General features: G+C 43.3%; 1 protein-coding gene across 4 annotated transcripts in view; it reads right to left on the bottom strand.

The window, feature by feature from the left end:
- LOC120932605 (LON peptidase N-terminal domain and RING finger protein 1-like) overlaps window positions 1-24006 on the bottom strand; it is a 107145-nt gene that overhangs the window by 27795 nt on the left and 55344 nt on the right. For all 4 annotated transcript variants that reach the window (XM_040345107.1, XM_040345108.1, XM_040345109.1 and 1 more), the window contains 3 exons: window positions 11263-11377; window positions 11056-11177; window positions 4179-4337 (listed from right to left, as the gene is read on the bottom strand). In XM_040345107.1, the coding sequence (XP_040201041.1) occupies window positions 4179-4337; window positions 11056-11177; window positions 11263-11377 (396 nt within the window). The remainder of the gene's footprint in view (window positions 1-4178; window positions 4338-11055; window positions 11178-11262; window positions 11378-24006) is intronic.

Genomic DNA, 24006 nt, shown 5'->3' with positions numbered 1-24006 from the left:
CTTGTCTCTATCAGGAGCGCCATCTGGTGGCAACCTGGAGCAGTTTTCCCCAGAAGGCTGTTCTCATACACATGTTAAAACAAGTTCTGTTTACAAGCTTATTTTTTGTACTAGCTGCAGAGACAAAGATAAAGGATCTTCAGTCAAGCTGAAGAGAACAACCTTATTGAATTCACATTGACAGATACACAGTCAGACAGACATTGTATTAGAAACCTAAATTGTATAGCCTTATGACAGCACAGCCCAAAAAAGCAAGAGTTTAGCCACATTTGCACATGATTTCTATAATGCAAAGGTCGTCCTGCTTGGCTTGATTTTCTCTCATTCAGCCTGTGGGCTGAAGAAGTGAAAATCAATTGACACCTTCATTAATGCTAACAGCATGGATGGAGGAATGTCCACTGGCAGCCATTGTACACCCTTGAACAGTGACTGCACCTGATAGGATAGAGACACTGTTCAGCCAATAATATTTCACCTGGCTCAGTTGATTTTTAAATCAACTTTTGTTAAGGACAGAACTTGCAGGGCCACCTGCTGCTCAGATTCTGGCCGATCTAGCAGACAGACAAGGTCTGAGGACACTTGTGATGAAGGGTGCAGGTGTTACCCATCTATGCCAGCATAGAGCACTACGTAGAATAGGGGTTAATCTGCGCTTAGGCTCTAGCCAGGCTAATATATATGACAGTAGATACTAGACAGATGTCTAATCAAATCCAGGAAAACCGATAAATAAAATAATCAGAATAATTGTAATAAAAATATTCAATAATCAGGCTGCAGCCCCCCAAAAACAAATCCCCATAGGAGATAGTAAAAGGACTGGATGAACGTGTGGAGGGGTAGTGGCGCTGCCCTACCTGCAACTGGGCACAGCAATAATTGTGAACAGTAACCCAAATGGGTGTGAGGTGATGTGTAGTGGTCAGTACAGTAAGTAAACCAGACCTGTATACCGACAAAATATTAGGTGAAAATACAATATTAAAAAATTATAACATAAAATGCCCCACCACATATAAATATGTGTTATGGGGTGGGGATATATGCAAATATCACTGGTAGGCTATAAACTAGCCTGTGAAGATTCCAATGTGCTATAAGTAAAACAATAATGCAAATACATATACATGTGACAAAAGAAAAGCATGTAGCCAAAATATAAAATTGTGGTACTTATAAAAAATATATAAAAAATGTATATATAGTAATAGTCCAATAATGTGCTTATATAGAAAAAATATAGAAAAAATATAATCCAGCAATATGGATGCGGTGAAAGTACTTTTTACAGCAATAATATGAAAAAAGCCATCCAGGGGGTGATAAAGTCCGTGCTGTGATAGGTGCACCTGTGAAGGTGAGTGCTCAGGTATGCAGTAGTGGAACTTGCACGCAGTGTTCACGGTGCTCCCCCTTGTGGGTCCCCACTTACCAGAGGCACTAACCCCTGCAGGGGTAAAGTGCAAAGTAGTCAGCCTCGGACGGCTCAGTGGTCTCCCGTAGTTCCTCAGTTGTACTTGGGACCTCCTAGATGTAGTAGTGGTGTGTTATCCGAATCCAAGGTGGGTAGTTGTTTTTTTAAAAACCAGCAGCCCTCCGGAGAAAAAAACACACTGACATAGCGTGGTATGTTTGGAATAGGTGCTTGGTTTATTTAGCACTCACAAAAGCATGCAGGGTATATCAGAAAAATATATAATAAAAAATAGTAAAAAATATGAACATAAAAATAGGTTTAGAGCGGGGGTGGTTGCTCAAAGAGATAAAAGTTTGTTAAAAACAAAAAGATATCTGTGGAGCAGCTAACAGCCTGTTAGCATGGCTCCGTCGCTGCACTGGGTATGTCAGGAAGTATCGGCTATCGCCTGGGAGCGGCGTGCGTTCCACTGATACTCCAGCTAGAACCGGAAGTGCGTGCGTGTCTGCGGATACACGCAGACACGCACGCACTTCCGGTTCTAGCTGGAGTATCAGTGGAACGCACGCCGCTCCCAGGCGATAGCCGATACTTCCTGACATACCCAGTGCAGCGACGGAGCCATGCTAACAGGCTGTTAGCTGCTCCACAGATATCTTTTTGTTTTTAACAAACTTTTATCTCTTTGAGCAACCACCCCCGCTCTAAACCTATTTTTATGTTCATATTTTTTACTATTTTTTATTATATATTTTTCTGATATACCCTGCATGCTTTTGTGAGTGCTAAATAAACCAAGCACCTATTCCAAACATACCACGCTATGTCAGTGTGTTTTTTTCTCCGGAGGGCTGCTGGTTTTTAAAAAAACAACTACCCACCTTGGATTCGGATAACACACCACTACTACATCTAGGAGGTCCCAAGTACAACTGAGGAACTACGGGAGACCACTGAGCCGTCCGAGGCTGACTACTTTGCACTTTACCCCTGCAGGGGTTAGTGCCTCTGGTAAGTGGGGACCCACAAGGGGGAGCACCGTGAACACTGCGTGCAAGTTCCACTACTGCATACCTGAGCACTCACCTTCACAGGTGCACCTATCACAGCACGGACTTTATCACCCCCTGGATGGCTTTTTTCATATTATTGCTGTAAAAAGTACTTTCACCGCATCCATATTGCTGGATTATATTTTTTCTATATTTTTTCTATATAAGCACATTATTGGACTATTACTATATATACATTTTTTATATATTTTTTATAAGTACCACAATTTTATATTTTGGCTACATGCTTTTCTTTTGTCACATGTATATGTATTTGCATTATTGTTTTACTTATAGCACATTGGAATCTTCACAGGCTAGTTTATAGCCTACCAGTGATATTTGCATATATCCCCACCCCATAACACATATTTATATGTGGTGGGGCATTTTATGTTATAATTTTTTAATATTGTATTTTCACCTAATATTTTGTCGGTATACAGGTCTGGTTTACTTACTGTACTGACCACTACACATCACCTCACACCCATTTGGGTTACTGTTCACAATTATTGCTGTGCCCAGTTGCAGGTAGGGCAGCGCCACTACCCCTCCACACGTTCATCCAGCATAGAGCACTGTCAGGAAATCAGAAATCACAACAAATGGTGGTACAGGTCAGTGGCGTTGCTAGGGTTGGTGTCACCTGGTGTGGTAAAACACGGTGCCCCCCCTTCTCCCAGGGAATGGATGAAGCCGGGATGGAATCAGGGGAATGGATGAAGCCGGGATGGAATCAGGGGAATGGATGGAGCCGGGATGGAATGGGGTGGGGGGGGTGGATGGAGCTGGGATGGGTCTGTGGGGAGGATAGAAGGATTGGGGATGGGATGGGGGGGGTGGATGGAGTTGGGATGGGATCGGGGGGATGGATGGAGCTGGGATGGGAAGAGGGGGTAAATTGAATCAGGGGGGGGTGGATGGAGCTGGGATGGGATCAGAAGGGGGGGCATGAATGGAGCTGGGATGGAATGAGGGGGTGGATAGAGCAAGGATTAGATGGGGGGGGGGGGATGGAGCTGGGATGGGATCTTTGATTTTGGGGGGTGGGGGTTAGAGGATATGTGGTAGGGGGTGCTTTGGGAGGGGAGAGACATTGTGCTGGGGGGGGGGGGGGGGGGTTTAACGTCAAATCTCCCCCCCTCCTTTAGCACTTCATTTTTAACCTGAAACAAAGCACCCCCTAGTACATACCCTCAACCCCCCCTCTAAAATGACTCCTGGCAGCATAGATGTCCCCCTCCTCTGCAATACCTTGGTGCAGTGACAAGCTGTCCCTCTTTCTCCTCCTTGGCTCTTCCTCCTGGTCTGTGTACATGAAACGTTAGAGCCGAGGAGGAGGCGGCTATACTCCGGTCTGCAGTGAGTGCAGCCAGCGAGAGGGAGGGGATTGCAGCGTGTGGGACAATCAGTGTCAGACTCCAGGCACCTCTGTCTCTGCCTCACTCCCTCCTCCCCCCATACATCGCGTGCAGCTGAGGAGATCTGTAAGGTAAGGAGGGAGCCGCGGCGCCGGTGCCAGTCTCAGCCTGGTGTCACCCTCTGGCAGGTGTCACCCGGGTGCGGACTGCAACAGCCCCCCCCCACAGCGACGCCACTGGTACAGGCCTCTAAATAGATGAAGTTTGATCCTCCACAGCCTGGAAGACAGTACAATACAATACAATACAACACAATAGAGACAACGTGTCTGGTACCTCTTCCCACTCTCATAAAGGCACATGCCAAAGCTTTTGGTCCCAGTTTCAAGGCATCGACGCATCATGAGGCGATAACGTGGTTCAAAAACATGGAGAGGACAGGGTACTCCAGGAAAGGCCACCGTGCACACAAAGATTGGCACATTGCTGACCAGGCTGGAAGAGAGAAAAATACATACAAGATGAATACAATATGCACATTATAACCAATAATAGAAAGAAGCTTCATTGGCTATTTCTATATCTTCGTGAGGCGGTCGACAAGCGGCTAAGGGGGATATGATCAACATGTACAAAGACATAAGTGGTCCATATAGTAAAAGCTGTGAAAATGTGGAATAGACTCCCTCAAGAGCTTGATCTGGCCAGCTCTGTGGATTGTTTTAAAGAGAAAAAAACTAGATTATTTCCTAAATGTACATAATATAACTGGATTCTAACATTTATAGGTAAAGTTGATCCAGGGAATATCCGATTGCCTCTCGGGGGATCAGGAAGGAATTTTTCCTGCTGCTGAAGCAAATTGGATCATGCTCTGCTGTTTTTGTTTTTTTTGCCTTCCTGTGCATCAACTGTGGGTATAGGATTGTGTATACAGGATTGTATGATATATATATATTTGTTTCCCTTTATAGGTTGACCTAAATCAGGCATGTCCAAAGTCCGGCCCGCATTCCGGTTTAATATGGCCCCCCTGGTAAATTGGATATATATATATATATATATATATATATATATATATATATATATATATATATGTATTTATCAGCGTATAACACGCACAAGCGTATAACACGCACCCTAACTTTAAGAGGGAAGTTTCAGGAAAAAAACATTCCACAGCCCCCTGCGTATAACACGCATGCACAGTTTACCTTCTATTTTCAGGGTAAAAATGTGAGTGTTATACGCCAATAAATACAGTGGCCCAGATTCAAGAAGCACTTGCGCCCGCGCAACCATAGTGCTTACTTGCTCCGGTGTAACGAGTGCTCCTGATTCAGGAACCTCGTTACACCGAATGCAGCCTAGGATGTGACAAACATAAGCCTCCTTATGCCTTCACATCCCAGGCTGCATTCTTGCGTTGGCCGCTAAGGGGCGCGGCCTTTGTGATCGGCGTGTAGTATGCAAATTGCATACTACCACCGATTCACAAAAGTTGCGCGGGCCCTGCGTACGCAAGGTATGGAGTTTCCGTACGGCGCCTTTAGCATAAGGTTGCTCCTGCTAATAGCAGGCGCAGCCAATGCTAAAGTATAGCTGCGCCTCCCGCTCGCGACGTTCAAATTTCACGTCGTTTACGTAAGTGAACCGTGAATGGCGCTGGACGCCATTCACGTTCACTTACAAGCAAATGACATCCTTGCGACGTCATTTGCCGCAATGCACGTCGGGAAAGTTTCCCGACGGAGCATGCGCTGTTCGCTCGGCGCGGGAGCGCGCCTAATTTAAATGATTCCCGCCCCCGGCGGGATCATTTACATTAGGCAGCCTTGCGCCCGGCTGCTTAGCATATTGCCCGCGCAATTTACGGAGCAACTGCTCCGTGAATCGCGGGCAAAGCGCAATATTTGCGTGGGCGCAGAGAAAAAAATTTGCTCTTTGCCCACGCAAATATTGCGCGAATCTACTTGAATCTGGGCCAGTATATATACACACAGGCATACCTCACTTTTAAGTACACAATGAGGTTTATTTGTATATATATATATATATATATATATATATATATATATATACACTGGGGTAGATTCAGAGAGAATCTGAAGTCTGAGTCCGGCCGGTCGTATCTATGCGCCTTGAGTTACGCATTGATTTCTCTAAGATCCGACCGGCGTAAGTGTTTTACACCGTCGTATTTTAGGCTGCATATTTACGCTGGCAGCTAGGTGGCGCTTCCATAGATTTACGCAAGGAATATGCAAATGAGCTAGATACGCCGATTCAGCATTTTTTTACGTCGTTTATGTTAGGCTTTATTCGGCGTATAGTTACCCCTGCTATATGAGGCGTATCCTTTGTTAAGTATGGCCGTCGTTCCCGTGTCGAGTTTTGAAAATTTTACGTCATTTGCGCAAGTCGTTCGCGAATAGGGCTGGACGTAATTTACGTTCACGTCGAAAGCAATGACGATTTGCAGCGGAATTTGGAGCATGCGCACCGGGATTTTTAGCATGGTTAGTAAAGCGGCTCTGAGCACAGCTGACAGTTTTTTTTATTCATGCAACCCGCTTTACACAGCTCTGTCACAAAGCACAACCCTGTCTGGCAGAACAGGAGACCTGATCTTAATCTACTGGAGTTCAATAAAACCTACGGGTCCTGTTACTCCACTAGCCTGTGGGTGGCTGGTGAAAGGAGAAGTAGCAGACTTATAAGCTTTTTTACTCTGCCCACTCCTCCTATCTGCGTGTTCCTTGTAAGCACACAAGCACTGCAGTACAATCAATTGGCTCCTTGTGGTGCTTCTCCCTAGTGCAGTCTGATTTCTAATGCACAGGACTGATAACAAGTAAAATTCTGGTACTTAGAAAAATGTATGTTGATGATGTATTAAGGGAGTACAGAGCTTTAGTAATTTGTGTCTTTTATATGTGCCTACAGTTCAGCTTTAATGGGAAAATGTTCAGGTTTGGCTACAGGGTACCTGTAAACTTGTGTTATAGATACCATTTATGGCAAACCTTTTCCAGAACCGTGCCGAACACATGACTAGATGAGGTTACTGACACCAGGGGAAGTCAATTACAAGGGCATGCCTCATTTTCAGGCTCTAAAGTCAGCAGGAAAAAAAAACGGCAATCTGGGAACATTAATTACTGCAGCGAACCTCTGGGTAAGTGTATAAATCCACCTGCTGAGGCTCTATGTCAGCAGAAGAATAATTACCCGAGACCCCACAATTACTGAACTCTGTTATTCTTTTAAACTGTTCCCGTTATGGTAATTATCTTTTTTTCAATATTAATGCCCTGACTCATCTGCATTCATTCAGAAGGAGAAGAGCGGGGATCTTTGGTGTGTTTGCCTCCACTTTACACCAGCTGTTGTGATTGTATTCTGCGTTAAAAGAAAACTATCACCATTTCTACTATTTTGTTCTTTAAATCTGTGTAAACTAACGTTTTTAAATGTAGTTTTTATTCATATGGCTCTTTTCCTTTATCTCTCCCTACCTAGCTACTAACCACAATCCACTGCTCTACATACGATCGCTTTCTTCTCTCTTCCTATCATAGTTTGAACTCATGGGGCCAGATTCAGATAGGTCAGCAGATCTTTAGATCTGATTTACGATCCGCCGCCGAAAGTTTTTGAGGCAAGTGCTTTAATCAGAAAGCACTTGCCTCTAAAGTTGCGGCGGCTTAGCGTAAATCCCCCGGCGGGTGTGTAACATTTAAATCAGGCGCGTCCCCGCGCCGAACGAACTGCGCATGCGCCGTCCGCTAAATTTCCCAGCTTGCACTGCTCTAAATGACGTCGCTAGGACGTCATTGGTTTCGATGTGAATGTAAATTACATCCATCCGTATTCGCGAACGACTTACGCAAACGATGTAAAAAAATCAAAATTCGACCCGGGAACAACGCCCATACTTAACATAGGAGACGCCCCATATAGCAGGGGTAACTATACGCCGGAAAATGCCGAACGCAAACGACGTAAAAAAAAAGCGCCGGGCGGTCGTTCGTTTCTGAATCGGCGTAACTCCTCATTTGCATATTCCTTGCGTATATAAACAGAAGCGCCACCTAGCGGCCAGCGTGAGATTGCAGCCTAAGATCCGACGGTGTAAGTCACTTACACCTGTCGGATCTTAGGGAGATCTATGCGGAACCTGATTCTATGAATCAGGCGCATAGATACGATGGCCGGGCTCAGAGATACGACGGCGTATCAGGAGATACGCCGTCGTATCTTGTATCTGAATCCGGGCCACAATGTTTCCAATGATGAAACAACTCTACCTGTTTTTTGTTTTGTTTTTATACTATGTAGCACTACCCCCGAAGGAGCTGCTGGATATTTTCGGGCGGCATGTTACCTCTATCTTCTCACCGTCTATTGTGGTAGATGAGAGTTGAGAAAGTTCAATGTCCACACTTTACAGTTCTTTTTCTAAGATTTATTTGTAGAACTTGGTAAGGAAAGAAGAAGTAGATGAAAAAAGGTGGAAGGATAACAAGTAGAGTGCAAGATTTCAGTCAAGAAACACTTCTGCTTCCAGCAGCACAGCTTTCTTCGCCACTCTAGCCAGAGTGAGTATTGCGTACCTGGATAGGACTCCCTCACTGGCATAGCAACCGGAGTGGCGCACGGAACAAAGTACAGTCTCTGCCACAGACCTTCCTTTGAGTTGAGACACTTTCGGTCCAGAATCTCCTAGCATAGGATTCAGCACTCGGATCTCTTCAGATTAATTCCTGCAAAATTTAAGTCTGATAGGCGATCACCATCAAGCCTCTCAGAACACGGTGCATTCTTGCGACAAGATCAAACCGCACAATTGCAACCGCATTCTGCGATCCACCGACCAAAATCTGGTCAAGGTTCCTAAAACCAAATACAAGTCCAAAGGAGAAAGAAGGTTTGCTTTCCAGGGCCCCAGGCTTTGGAATGCTTTACCAACCAGCATTCGGTTGGAGCAAAACCACCTGTCCTTCAGAAGGCAGATCAAAACCCTGCTTTTCTGAAAGGCATGAGACACAAACAACAAGCGCCCAGAGGCGATTCAGTTCGCATGTGCCGCGCTATATACATTTTTCATTCATTCATTCATTCATTCGATGAAGTTTCCAGGCCTCTCCCGAGATACCAGCCTCCAGCTTGGTCCTCTCCAGGATAGGTCCTTAATCAAGCGGTTTCCTCCCTCCAGGATGGACAGCACAGGATCACCTTGAAACCGTAAACCCAGTCTGCTTACTGGGCCTACTTAACAGATTACAACCCCGGACCAACGTGGTCCTGGAGCCAGGATTGCAGGAGCACGCACCCCCCGGCCAGGAGGGCCAGGAGGTTGTGGGATGACAGACCAAGGACCGACGACCTCGGTTCAATGGCATCTGTTACTTAAGTACCCCTCCCCAGCATGCACACCGGGATGATCAACCCCCACTGATTGGCCGCCGAGAGGAGACACCCAATATCACCCTGACTTAGCTGCTGCCACCCTTGGCCTGGGGTGGTAACAACACCCCAGACAAACAATGGTGGTCACTCACAGCACAGCCACGGCTGAAACAAAAGCCAAATTTAGCCAAAATTATACATATCTGAGTCAACTAACACTCAGGTCTCGTACAGACGACATTCCTCCTCCGGATTTTGATCTGATGGCTTGTACACACCATCAGATCAAAATCCGCGCGGAAAACATCCACGGTCACGCGTCGACGATGACGCGGCGACGTGCGCGACGCTGGAAGGTAAATTATTCCACGCATGCGTTAAATCATTCCGACGCATGCGAGGGATCGGACGGACTTATCCGGTGAGTCTGTACAGACGACCGGATAAGTCCGAGGGACAGGATTCCAGCAGATAGATTTCTTAGCGAAAATTGTCCGCTCGGGCCTACACACGACCGACTCTATCCACTGGAACTGATCCGCGGATAAATCCCAGCGGATAGATCCGGTCGTGTTTACGGGGCCTCAGAGTCTTCTCTAAATTGAAAGCATCGCCAGCCCAACAGGGGCAGGCCGCTACACGATATATTAAAGTCGTATTAAACCCAAAAGCAAACATTTATTAAATTGCAGCTTTCTAATTCTTAGATGTGGCAGGTGCATTCATTTTTTTTTTTTTTTTTAGGCTTTTATTTTATTATTTTTACCTGGTAGTTAAAAGAATAGGCTCTCATTCAAATGTAGCAGTTTAGAGCATTGGGACAAACACGGGCGGATCCAGAGTCTAGTCTCGGGAGGGGTACTGCCAGAAAATGTTGTGGCCAATTTGTCGGGACAATGGCTGGTGTTGGCGCTTCAATCATCACGGCGCCATGGTTGATATGGTGTCAGGATGATTGAAGTGCATCATTTCTATTATTGTATTGTAATATAAAACTAAATGGTTCAACTCACCATAATGGTCCTTTATTAATTAATAAAAAAATGAACACTTTGTTGGGATAAAACAATCCCATTGTGGCAAACTATACATATATGTGGAATGAATTTTGGCCCAATTTTTTTTTGCTGGTTAATAAACATCTCTGTTTTGAATAAATTGTTTGCTTCATCGTGTCCTTTTACAAACTGATATTTAAAGAAGAGAGTATGCCTATATTAAAATTACCTGAGCAATCTCAGGATTGTAAAAAGAAAGGCTGCATTGTCTGCTTCCCTTAGATGAACCTTATGAAATTCAGTATCTAACCACAAATTACGCTGCTCTTGCAGGGGATACCTGACATTTGACTGATGCAGTTCTTCCAGTGACCTCCACTGTGCCAACACACTTCTCCACTGACTGTCAATATAACAGCCTACCAAAGAACACTCTTTAGACTGATGAACCCTGTACACTGCTTTGTACAATCATAATAACAGGTAATTGTTTTCGGAAATTCAACATTTCATATCTTAAGCCCCGTACACACAGACGGACCTTTGTCCGACCAAAATCACATTGGAATTCCAAGGGAATTCCATCGGAGTAAGAGAACATGTTCTCTATCTAAACTCTGACGGAATTCTTCTGCATTTCCGATGGAAATAATCTGATGGGGCATACACACGATCGGAATTTCTGATGGAAAAGGTCCGTCTGGCTTTTTCCATCGGTGTGTACGGGGCATAACGAACAGACACAATTCAGCTAGTTATCATTTGTTCTTGCGTTTACTACTGGTTGTAGGTTAAGTACTTACTTAGACAGCTCAGCAATCTCTGTAAGATGAACTTGCTTTCTGTCAGCCATCTCAGAAGGAAATATGGTTTCCATGAGGTTCATCAGAAGAGCAGTGACAGCATAACCGCCCACTCTCAAGTACTACAACAGAGGAACAAAGTGTCAGTGCAGTAGGCAATGCAGTCAGGACAAAAACAATATTTACGGAAACAAAAGTGGATATTACCTCTCGTAAGCTCTGCTTGCACAATGGGCAGTAGGGCTGGTGGTCCAGGCAGCGTAACAGGCACTCCTTGCAGAAGGTGTGGCCACATGGTGTGGTGACTGGCTCCAAAAACATCCTGCCATTATACAAGCAAAATTACCTTCTCTATAAAAAAAATTATTACTAAAATCATATACAGTAAAACCTTGGTTTGAGAGTAACTTGGTTTGAGAGCGTTTTGCAAGACAAGCAAAATGTTTTAATAAATTTTGCCTTGATATACAAGCAATGTCTTGATATAAGAGTAGCGTCATGTCACAACTGAGTATAAAAAAGAAGAGAGGAGCCTCTAAGTGTAGCAATATGGTTACATTTAATGAAGGTACAACATTTAGCAACTTATTGCAACACTAATGCCGCATACACACACCATCACTTTATGTGATGGAAAAAAACGACATTTTCTGTGAAGTAAAAAATGACCTTTTTGAAACTTCAATTTTCAAAGACGAAGTTGCCTACACACCATCGTTTTTCTCACAATGTTCTAGCAAAGCGAGGTTACGTTCCACCACGTTTTTCCATTGAAGCTTGCTTCATAACTAGCTTCTGGGCATGCGCGGGTGTAAAAACGTCTTTTTAAACGACGATTTTTGCTACACACTGTCAATTTCTGTGAAGTAAAAAACGACGTTTTGAAAAACGAGACATAAAATTGAAGCATGCTTCAATTTTTTTTGGTCGTTTTTTACAAGACATAAAACAACGTTTTCCCCCACACACGGTCAATTAAAGTGACGTTTTTAAAAACGTCGTTTTTTATCATCACATAAAGTGATGGTGTGTACGCGGCATTAGAGGTGCCTCTCTTCTCCTTTTTTATACCCTGTAAAAAAAATGCTTTGATATACAAGTGCTTTGGATTACAAGCATGTTTCTGGAACAAATTATGCTCGCAAACCAAGGTTTTACTGTAGACCAAAACCCAATCAAGAAAGTATTATCTACTGTCCATCTTTGTCAGGAAATCTAACAAATTAAAGTCACATCCACAGAATCTTAGAATGTGGTCAGAAGCTCAAAAACAAAATGGTTAGCTCTCAATTAATTCATAGCCACCTAGGAAGGTGAATGATGGAACTCTGTCAGATGTCAAAACGAATGCTTCTCGTAAAGCTGTGGCACTTAAGTAGATTCAGGCCACCCCTCCATCTATACGTACTTGGCTTTGGTTGGTAAATCGGGTATTGCCTTATGAAAAATGTATTTTTGAACACAGAGGTTGCCCAGCTAAGTATAATAAGGTTTGGGATGCAGGGCGTTCTTCAGATCTCACTGTAACCAACGCTTGAGACTATCATTGGGAGTATTTAAAGGGGTTGTAAAGGTTTGTTTTTTATTTTCTAAATAGGTTCCTTTAAGCTAGTGCATTGTTGGTTCACTTACCTTTTCCTTCAATTTCCCTTCTAAATGTTTTTTTTTTCTTTGTCTGAATTTCTCACTTCCTGTTTCTCCTCAGTAAGCTTGCCCCCATCATCCGAGCCGTTCTGGCTGGGGGTTAGTCAGCCAGAACATCTTACTGAGGAGGAACAGGAAGTAAGAAATTCAGACAAAGAAAACAAAGAAAAAACAACAACAATGCACTAGCTTAAAGGAACCTATTTAGAAAATAAAAAACAAACCTTTACAACACCTTTAAGTTTCAGTAATCAATCATTTTGTGTTTTTCTGTTATTAACCATGTATATCAGGAATGGTTTGAAAAGGGAATGCTGTATCAATGTAATTATGCAAAATATTTCTGCACTGTAAATGTACCTCATTGTTCTATGTGCTCATGTTGAGAGCATTAAATTATTATGACTGTTTTATACCTTTTCAATAAAAAGAGTTTTTAAAAAAACGAATGCTTGTTTCCAAAACTGTAAAAAAAAAACATAAAGTACAGTTTGCACACATTTAAAAATATATTGGGCTGGGTAGAGGAGTTGATCGCAACTAAAGAAACGGAGGACGGGAACTAAATTTGACAGACTACGAAATCATGCTTGAGTAATGTCTACAGATCTACATAGGAGTGCAGTGCTGTGATAATGAGATCAGTTGAATTTGTATAAATCTCTATCTATCTATCTATCTATATATATATATATATATATATATATATATATATATATATATATATATATAGAGAGAGATAGATAGATATACAACAAATAATCATAAACACACAATGTACAAAACATGTGCTAAGATAGTCCACAAAAAGTCACTGCACATGCAGTGAACATGCATATAAACTCAAAAAGTATCAACACAAGTGTTCATAAGTGTAGGTATCCAATGAATATTTTCCAATATAGAACCATGGGAATAGCTTTCACCGCAAGTGCTGCCCATCACCTTGTAGTAAGAGTGGAGGCTTACCAGAAAGCCTGCAACCACACTTATTCAAGGGGGTCAAAAAAGGCTTTTTTGGAAGCAATCAGTGCAAATCTGTAGACGCTCCAGTTCATGGTTTGTCCCCAGGGAGTAGGAGTTGTGGTGAGACACCGGTTTGGAAAGCTGTGAGTTTGCTGCCAGCTGCCAAATAGCCTGACTGGGACTGCGTTACACCCTGGGGTAAAGACCTGTCCATGAACTGAAGCGTCTTCAGATTTGCACTGATTTCTTCCAGGAAGTGTATTTTCGAGAGGGCACCCTCAGATGCCAGTTGGTAACCTGAGAAGGGAGTTTCCATTATCCTGACGGCGTTCCTGTGACTCTACTAAGCCTGTTTTGACCCCCCTGAATAAGGACTGGAGCTCTTTTGATTCCTTTATACATGTGTGCTGTTTCTGCGGTGTTCAGTGCTTCCTTCTTTCTCTACACGTCTACACCAGAGCCGAGATGGGCTCTTCTTAGTGATTTCTCCCACCTTCAACGTGATCCACCAGACACGTGTGGGGTGATTACTTTGAGCAGTATACATAAGCTTTTCTACAGGTTATGGACACAGTATGCCAGGGGTGCCCAACCAGTGGCCCGGGGGCCACATGTGGCCCGCAAAGCCCTCTGATGTGGCCTGCGATGTCCTGCTTTGGGATGGAATAAAATAGAATAGAATGCTGTTATTAAAGGTACGTGTATTACTAAAATCGCAGTGTATATATGGGCATATCTGTTCTGCAGTGGTTACTGGGCTGTTTTCAAACTGATCCACAGGGGCAGAGAAGTGCAACTGAGGGTTACCTGCACTGAGCCATAGACTTCTAGTACCTGCGAGTTTGGTGTGCTGAGAGTAGAGTGGACTTTATAGAGCCGAGTGGACTGCCATCCACCCGCTCTGCTCATTGTGGCCCGCGACCGGTTACCAATTCACTTAAGTGGCCCTTGCTCTTCAAAAGGTTGGGCACCCCTGCAGTAGGCTGTAAAGCACGTGCATTGCATTAGTGACTTAGGGTGCATGGTGTGTGACATCCTGTATTACCCCAAGGTAAAAGTGTGACGCCAGCCTAAATTAACCCCACTGCTTGAATATATATATTTTTTTTAAATGCAGGGGACCAGAATGCAGGAACTGGTGGGAAACAGTACTTCTTTGCAGGGTGGGTACATTTTTACATTTTTAGTTTAGCGCCGGTTAAGGGAAATACTCCCCAAAAATATATATTTTCTCTGATTATCTATTGTATTTTCTATTTTTATTTTAATATCAGATTTTGACATTTCCAACACAGTGGCAGCACAACTTGTGACAGTTCATGTGGGAAAAGGCTTGGAGGATATCTGCAGATAACCAGAATCACAAAATGATGTAATTTTGGAAAAATGCAGAAAATAAACGTTCTTTATTACTCAAACGCAGTCATGCACATCCTGGTCTTATATTTATAGAGGGTTCCTATCAGAAGTGACAGACAGTTATCTGGTGCAGTAGTAGGACCCTTCAGCAGGTGTCGGTATGTATGAAAAATAACAGCGATTTGTTCTCTTCTACAAGGACGCAGTCTGTGCAGTTTTGGACGTCTGTGTGGATTCCGGCTGTGTTTTTTGCAACAAAGAGACTCCTTCCTGCTTCTGGTTTCCAGGGAAACGCTCCAACCTCTCCAAATCCCACTAAACGTGTCTCTAAATAGACTGAAGGACTGTCACGCTGTTCTTTGCAGACTGCAGTCACTGCAAAGTACTGCAAGCAAGAACAAGGGAACTAAAGCAAAACTAACTTCAGTCCCAAGGACCTGGGAACATGAGGGTACAATGAGATGCAGCTAAAAAAAACATACAGAGGAACAGTCTTATTGGTAATGTTATTTGTAATGTAAAGTAATGTAGATGCTCTCATCATTTACCCAAATCTTCATTTGTATACAGCTACATAATATTAGGAGAGCAACAACACTATGCAAATCCACTACTCCTCTTCTTTCCTGGCCTTTGGAATACTAGGAGACATCTCCATAATAGAGACACCCATGACATGCAGCAGATGAGTATAAAGCTGGCAGGGTTAGGGGGGCTGGATTTAAAAAAATAAGCCCAACTGAACCCTCTGGGGTTGATTATCTAAAAGCAAATAGACTGTTCACTTTGCAAGGTAAGTTGCACTGTGCAAAATAAATTTCCCCCAGAGCTTAGAGCGGATATTCCTATACCTGTAAAGGTAAAACAAAAATCCCTAAATAGCTTCCTTTACCTTAGTGCAGTCCTCCTTCACTTACCTCATCCTTCCATTTTGCTTTTAAATGTTCTTAGTTCTTCTGAGAAATTCTCACTTCCTGTTCTTCTGTCTGTAACTCACCACCGTAATGCAAGGCTTTCTCCCTGGTGTGGAGAAAGCCTCTTGAGGGGGGAGGGGGCGAGCAGGAGTGTCAGGACGCTCTCTACTTTGCAGATAGAGAAAGGAGCTGTGTGTTAGTGGGCGTCCTGACACTCCTGTTTGCCCCCTCCCTGCTCAAGAAGCTTTCTCCACAACAGGGAGAAAGCCTTGCATTACGGTGTGTAGTTACAGACAGAACAACAGGAAGTGAGGATTTCTCAGAAGAAATAAGGACATTTAAAAGCAAAATCGAAGGATGAGGTGAAGGAGGACTGCACTAAGGTAAAGGAAGCTATTTAGGGGGGAAAATTACCTTTACAACACCTTTAATTCATTTTTAATATTCAAAACAATTTCCCCCATCCATTCATGTCTCTATGCTTTATTTTGTTGCAAAATCACTTTCAAAAACAACCACCTAGCATTTCTGGTTGCGGCCATCTTGAGTAAGGGCAAACATTTATGTAGCATTCACTTCCTGGAATACATCTGTGTGTGCTTAGCTGAGAAAATCCCTCCTCCTCTCCTCTCCTCCCCTCCTGAAGACTCCTGAGATGTATGACATAATTTATGTAGGTAAGAAACCAAAAAGTAGCTGAAGAAGTGTAAAAAAAAAGTTTAAAATAAGTAACTATTATATACTTTCCTATCTATTTACTAATGCTGGTAGCATGAGGATTACAAATAATCAGTGTTGATTAAGAGAATGAAGCTCCATTTTATTGCAATCCCAGATAGCAAGGATAACTTGCCACACATTTGTGGCAGTGTTGAACTGTAAGTATTGTTACCTTTCTGCACATTTTCACTGGCAAGTTGTAGACTTGCAGAACACTTGTAGCGCAAGTTCTAGTTGACACTTTTCCAATTTGTAGCAAATGTATGTGGCAAGTCTCCAGCAAGAGCAAAGTTGTAGTGGTGAGTCTACAGCAAGAGCTCTGCAAGTCTACAGCATTACAATTCAGCCACAGTGACCCCTGTGGTGGGATGACTATTGCACAAGATAAATTAATCAGAACTTGCAGCAGACTGTTTGCAAAGAAAGTTGATCTGGAGTCATGTAATGCGGACTTGCTGCAATTGTGCAACAACCTTGTCAAGCCTGGCAAGTCTAGCAATAGCTTAGCAAGCCACTTTCAAACACGCAGCTCAATTGCTTGTCATCTGGAATGATCACCCAATCACGTGCAAGCAAAAAAAAGTTTTTTTTGCACATGATTGGGTTTTCTTTGCAAAGTGAAATTTCACCACATTCACTAAGCTTTGGGGGAAATTCCCTTGCAAAGGGAACAGCCTATTTGCCTTACAAAATCAACTACTCTGTGTTTTTTTATTGTCCCGGAGTCATGCTGCATATACATTTATAAATATGCTGTTTTTTAACTTGTTATGTGCTGTAGCAAGGATTTAACTATCCTGCACTGGCAGCATGTTGGAAAGTAAGACCACTGCTTTTACACACACACTGCTCCAAACAACAGCGCTACTGTTAATTGGTGGATTGTGTGGGGGTGGTTGGGAGAGTGTCGTAGACCACTACATACCCAGGCCATTGTGTATGAGAGCTGCTGCCCAAGTGTAGTGGTCAGTTTGCAGTGTGTAGTGGTCAGTGTGTTTTGGTCAGTGTGTAGTGTAGTGGTCAGTGTGCAGTGGTCAGTGTGTAGTGTAGTGGTCAGTGTGCAGTGTAGTCGTCGGTGTGCAGTGTAGTGGTCAGTGTAGTGTTCAGTGTGTAGTGTAGTGGTCAGTGTACAGTGTGTAGTGTAGTGGTCAGTGTGTAGTGTAGTGGTCAGTGTACAGTGTGTAGTGTAGTGGTCAGTGTGTAGTATAGTGGTCAGTGTGCAGTGTAGTCGTCGGTGTGCAGTGTAGTGGTCAGTGTGTAGTGTAGTGGTCAGTGTACAGTGTGTAGTGTAGTGGTCAGTGTGTAGTGTAGTGGTCAGTGTGCAGTGTAGTGGTCAGTGTGCAGTTAAGTGGTCAGTGTGCAGTTAAGTGGTCAGTGTGCAGTTAAGTGGCCAGTGTAGGAATTGGGTAGGCCAGTCTAGGAATCATGTAGAGAGGTTAGTGTAGTGGTCAGTATAAGAATCAGGCTGGTCAGTACTATTGTAGGAAGGGAAGGGAAGGGAATTTTTTGCCTTGCCCTGGGTGCTGACAACCCACGCTACGCCACTGTGCCACTGTGGCCAACTATCCAATGCAAAACATAGCAATAAATAAATAAAAAAGAGCAGCATATGGATGACTGTGTACTGCAAAACAGTAATAAATACAATGGCCCGGATTCTCAAAGGAGTTACGCCGGCGTATCTCCAGATACGCCGTCGTAACTGAGTGCGGCCCGTCCCAACTCGGCGCCTGATTCATAGAATCAGATACGCCTCACAGTTGCCTAGATACGAGCGGCGTAAGTCTCCTACGCCGTCGTATCTTAGGGTGCATATTTACGCTGGCCACTAGGTGGCGCTTCCGTATATTTCTGCGTTGAATATGCTAATTAGCTAGATACGCCGATTCACGAACGTACGTGCGCCCGGCATATCAAGATACGTTGTTTATGTAAGACATATACGCCGGCGTAAAGTTACCCCTCATAAAGCAGGGGTAAGTCATGTTAGGTAAGGATGTCGGAAACATACGAACAGTGTCGTATTTTACGTCGTTTGCGTAAGTCATCCGTGATTGGGGCTGGACGTAAGTTACGTTCACTTCGACTAGGCATTGAGCGGGCGTAATTTAATTAAAAAATTCGACATGATACTGAGCATGCGCGTGCATGCGCCGTTCGAAAAAAGCGTCATTTACGTGGGGTCGTGATTAGTTTACATAAAACACGCCCCCCTGTTCCTCATTTGATTTAGGCGCGCTTACGCCGGCACATTTACGCTACGCCGACGTAACTTTGGACGCAAGTGCTTTGTGAATACAGCACTTGCCTCTCTACGATACGCTACGCCCGCTTACATTTACGCCGCCCTACGAGAATCTGGGCCAATGGGTTTAACAGGGCTTTACATCTATGGTCCCTAATTGAGAATTAAATGGTCTCCTTGATTCCCCCCCCCCCCCCCCACTTTCACTGGATTGCTGATGAATTATTTATCATGGTTATATTTGCCCCCTTTGTGTCAGGGACATGTCACCTAAGGTCTTTTAGTTGTCACTTCCTACCCTTAACCCATAAGGATGCCACGCACACACATACAGGGCTGTACTAGGAGCAGATACAGGCAAATCAACCCTATTGAAAGTTCAGGTACAGCATCACTAAGCAGCGTTTTTTGCCCAGCCGCTGCACCTGCATTTTTAACAGGCTCCAGGTCACCGAAGATGTTTGGTGGGCAGGAAGTTTAGTATTGCTGAGCCTATGCTTTTTCCAGGTTACCTGTGTTACTGAGCTGCATTGAGGATGGAGTGTCTGTTCAGCCAGCCATACATGGATTGAAATTCGGACGGTTCTGGCCGAATTTTGATTCACGTATGAGCAGGATGATTCTATCCAAATCGATCAATCGATTGACTCAAGTACAACCAGCATTTTTGATTTTTCTACATGCGATTACTGCCAGTGGCTATAGCTGCTAGCAGTATTTATTGTATTCTGCCGGCAGAAAAGGCTCCCCACTGGTAGAATACATCAGCACTCCAGGAGGGATTCCCCCATCAGCACTGACTGTATTAATGAAGGAATCAATCGATTTTCTTTCCTGCATCCCGTTGTGAAAGAAAAGGAAATCAATTTATCTATGGCTTTCTTTATGGACACTCGCCACACTGAGCCTCATGTGTATACAAATCATCAAAACATAGGCAGTGAGGCTATATCTGTATTTGCAAATATATGCAACAAAAAGCTTCTTCTTTTTAACTTAAATTTTCAAATAATTTAAATAGGTGGTTTGTGTTGACTGAATACTTTTGGGATTTTAGTAATAGACAATTGCAGTAATAAACACGTCGGAATTTCCGATGGAAAAAGTCTGACGGAATTTTTTCATCGGATATTCCGACCGTGTGTATGCCTCATCGGACTTTTTCCATCGGAAATTCCGACGGACTTAGAAAGAGAAATTCCGTTCGTCTGTATGGAATTTCCGATGGAGAAAAAAACATGCATGCTCTGAAACAATTCGACGCATGCTCGAAAGCATTGAACTTCATTATTCTAGGTTTGTCGTAGTATTGTACGCCACCGCATTTTCGACGGTCGGAATTTGGTGTGTCATGTGTATGCAAATCAGCTTGAACGAAATTCCGTCGGAAAAACCCGTTGGAGTTTATTCCGACGGGAAATCCGATCGTGTGTACGGGGCATTACTTTACCAAAGAGAGGTGTTACTTTCTCTGGCCCGGATTCAAAGAGATTTGCGCTTTTTTTGCGGGGGCGCAGGGCAACGATTTTGCCCTGCGCCCCCGCAAATTTGCTCTGCTGCCCTTGATTCACGGAGCAGAAGCTTACGCAAACGACGTAGATTTCAAATATCGCGACGCGGGAACGACGGGTATCCTTTAGCATTGGCTGCCCCTACTATTAGAAGGGGCAGCCTTACGCTAAACACGCCGTACGGAAACGACGTAACTTGCGTACGCAGGGCTCGCGCAACATTGTGAATCGGTGTTAGTATGCAATTTGCATACTATACACTGAGCACAATGGGAGCGCCCCCTAGCGGTCATCGCAAGAATTCAGCCTAAAATATGCGTGGCATAAGAGCCTTATGCCACGCAGATTTTAGGCTGCAGTCGGCGTTACGATGTTCCTGAATCAGGAGCATTCGTAACGCCGGTGCAAGTCAGCAATTGCGCTGCGTAACTATGGTTACGCAGGCGCAATTGCTCTCTGAATCCGGGCCCCTGTCTTTGCCTCTTTTGGAGAGATCTCCTCTAATCTTCTGTCCAGGTAACAGGCGGACAGGAAGTGAAGGGAAATTTCCCCAGTGGAGACAACAAAGAGAATAAAAATAAATTAAAAAAATCAGAGGTTCTAACCCGTTCCCACTTTACTTAAAGCGGATATGCCCTAGGTTGGACAATAAATGTGTTTTATTTTATATTTAATTAAATTTGTGTTTACAAAGTTGGTTTTTCCTATTTTCTTTCTTTAGACAAATCATATATATTTATAAACATGAGATTTACAACAGATTCCGTTTGACTAGATCATTTCTAAACTCAGCAGAATCGGCTCATTATTGCAGGGGCATGACAGACCCGATATTTGCTCTTTTAATCTTTTAGAAACCTGGAGTGCATATTTGGAGAGAAGCCCAGATCATCTGCTTGGTAATTGACAATAACAACCTTCATTTCTCTCTAAATAAGGCATCCCTTTGCTTTGCCACTTGTGTTACAGAATTAATTAGATTCCGCTATGATCCGCAGTGTTAAGCTGTCTATAGATATTACAGGATGCAAGTTTACTAGGAAACAATCTGATCTCTGAAAGATGCTTTGTGTGCCCAATGCACACACACATGGTTCAACCTAATGGCCCCATTTACACTGACACCAAAGGAGGCCCGTCTCGGCAGTTCTTATCCTTTCCTTCCTCAATCATCAATTTTAGGGCCCAGTACTTTGGGGTGCCATTTTTACTGAATGTTATGTACATTGCCACATGTTTCTGGTGACACTGGTGATCAAGACAGTAGGAGAACACTAATCTTCCTAATAGGAACACAGCAATTAAAATCTGACAGTGATTCTAAGGCCAGCCATAAATGGAGCAAATTTCTTTCCTGCAACCACAGGTTGCAGGAAAGAAATGAGCTAGATGCCCCCATCAACAAAGACCGTTTTTATGGGGGATAATCATATGCTAATGTGGCAGGCTGATTGTACCAAAGTTGATCGACCGACCAACTTGGTATATTTAAAAAAAGAAAGAAAAATTGCGCCAACCAATATTAAATTAATGTAAACAGTGAAGTCCTCAGTGCCTTCTATCAGTGAGGCACAGAAAAGGGTGTGCACTAAAAAAGTGCATAAATAATAAACAAATGGTGAACAAAAAGTCCAATAATAAAGTCCATAAACTGAATTCCGATCCAGCCAGCACCCAGTGTGAAGATGAAACAGTTGTGACCCGCCACCATATGGACTGAGGCTTACCACAAAGTAATTTGATAACAGCGTTAATCAAATCATTGCAGGATATTTCCAGAACATCGGATAATGGCTACACATACGCCGGGTCACGCTCCCTTTAAGAAATCCACGATGGGGTACAGCAGCATACAATAGCGAATACCGTCCTCACACCATGTCACATCCCAGTCAGTGTCAGCATAAAAGGAAGGAGATCGCACATAGGGTAGTATGCACTTAACAAGTTTTAATTAAAAGAAGATTAAAACTACTTACAAACAGATGTAAATAGAAAGCGAACAAACAATTTGCCGGCCGGCATCTAACAGGAGCCCTTCCTGTACGCGGTGACGTCACTGCACTCCGTCCCAGACGCGTTTCGTCACAATCTGACGTTTTCAATGGGAATGAAAACGTCAGATTGTGACGAAACGCGTCTGGGACGGAGTGCAGTGACGTCACCGCGTACAGGAAGGGCTCCTGTTAGATGCCGGCCGGCAAATTGTTTGTTCGCTTTCTATTTACATCTGTTTGTAAGTAGTTTTAATCTTCTTTTAATTAAAACTTGTTAAGTGCATACTACCCTATGTGCGATCTCCTTCCTTTTATGCTGACACTGACTGGGATGTGACATGGTGTGAGGACGGTATTCGCTATTGTATGCTGCTGTACCCCATCGTGGATTTCTTAAAGGGAGCGTGACCCGGCGTATGTGTAGCCATTATCCGATGTTCTGGAAATATCCTGCAATGATTTGATTAACGCTGTTATCAAATTACTTTGTGGTAAGCCTCAGTCCATATGGTGGCGGGTCACAACTGTTTCATCTTCACACTGGGTGCTGGCTGGATCGGAATTCAGTTTATGGACTTTATTATTGGACTTTTTGTTCACCATTTGTTTATTATTTATGCACTTTTTTAGTGCACACCCTTTTCTGTGCCTCACTGATAGAAGGCACTGAGGACTTCACTGTTTACATTAATTTAATATTGGTTGGCGCAATTTTTCTTTCTTTTTTTATCTGTTTTGTGTTAGTTCACGCTATTGCAGCCTCCCCATTAATTCACTTAATTTACAATTGATTAGTGCAATTTTTCTTTTTCCGAACTTGGTATATTTAGCCCGCCCACTAATGGTTCAAATCTTGTCTGGTTCCCGCTGAACCAGCCGAGATTCGAACCGTGTATGGCGGGCCTAACCACTCACCACCAGGGATTTTTTTCTCAGAGAATAGGTGCAGGAACTCTACCATGCCGCCACACATACATACCTGCCAAATGATATCAAATAGTAGCTCTTCCCTCTGCATACAACCCCTCCCTCCACTGCCCTCATCTTCTTCCCCCTCCTTAACCTCCCTGGCGGTATGATTCTGTCTGGAATTACGTACAGAAAGCGGTACAATTATTTTGCAAGGAAATTTGGCGTTTTATACTGTAGGCCTGTAATTTTTAGAAATAACTCACTTAAATCTGACCAAGCAAGAGTCTTGTAGGCATCCCGGGTATGATTTTTTTTTTAAAACAAAATTATAAATTATAATATAATAAATAACTATAAATAATTATAACAAGTAATAATATAATTATAATAAAAATTATTCAATAATGTAATCAACTCAAAATCACTGAAATTTGCTCAGTTGCAGAATTGTCGCTGTCATTATTATTTTTTTTTATGACGAATTTCCCCACAAATCGCTATCGCACAATTCTGCAAGTGATTATAATTTATTATCGCTGTTTTCTAGCTGATCTAAAACCATTTTTGACATAAAGGGACACTTTTGGACAATCTACAGTTTTTAGGCAGAAATTACATTTTTTTTTTTATAAAAGTACATGTAGGGCACTGAGCAGACCACTAGGGACAAGGGGGGTGTGTAT

This window comes from Rana temporaria, chromosome 3, assembly GCF_905171775.1.
Source record: "Rana temporaria chromosome 3, aRanTem1.1, whole genome shotgun sequence".
Classification (NCBI taxonomy): Eukaryota; Metazoa; Chordata; class Amphibia; order Anura; family Ranidae; genus Rana; species Rana temporaria.
Note: the sequence above shows the minus strand (reverse complement) of the source record. Positions and strands in the feature narration are given on the sequence as shown.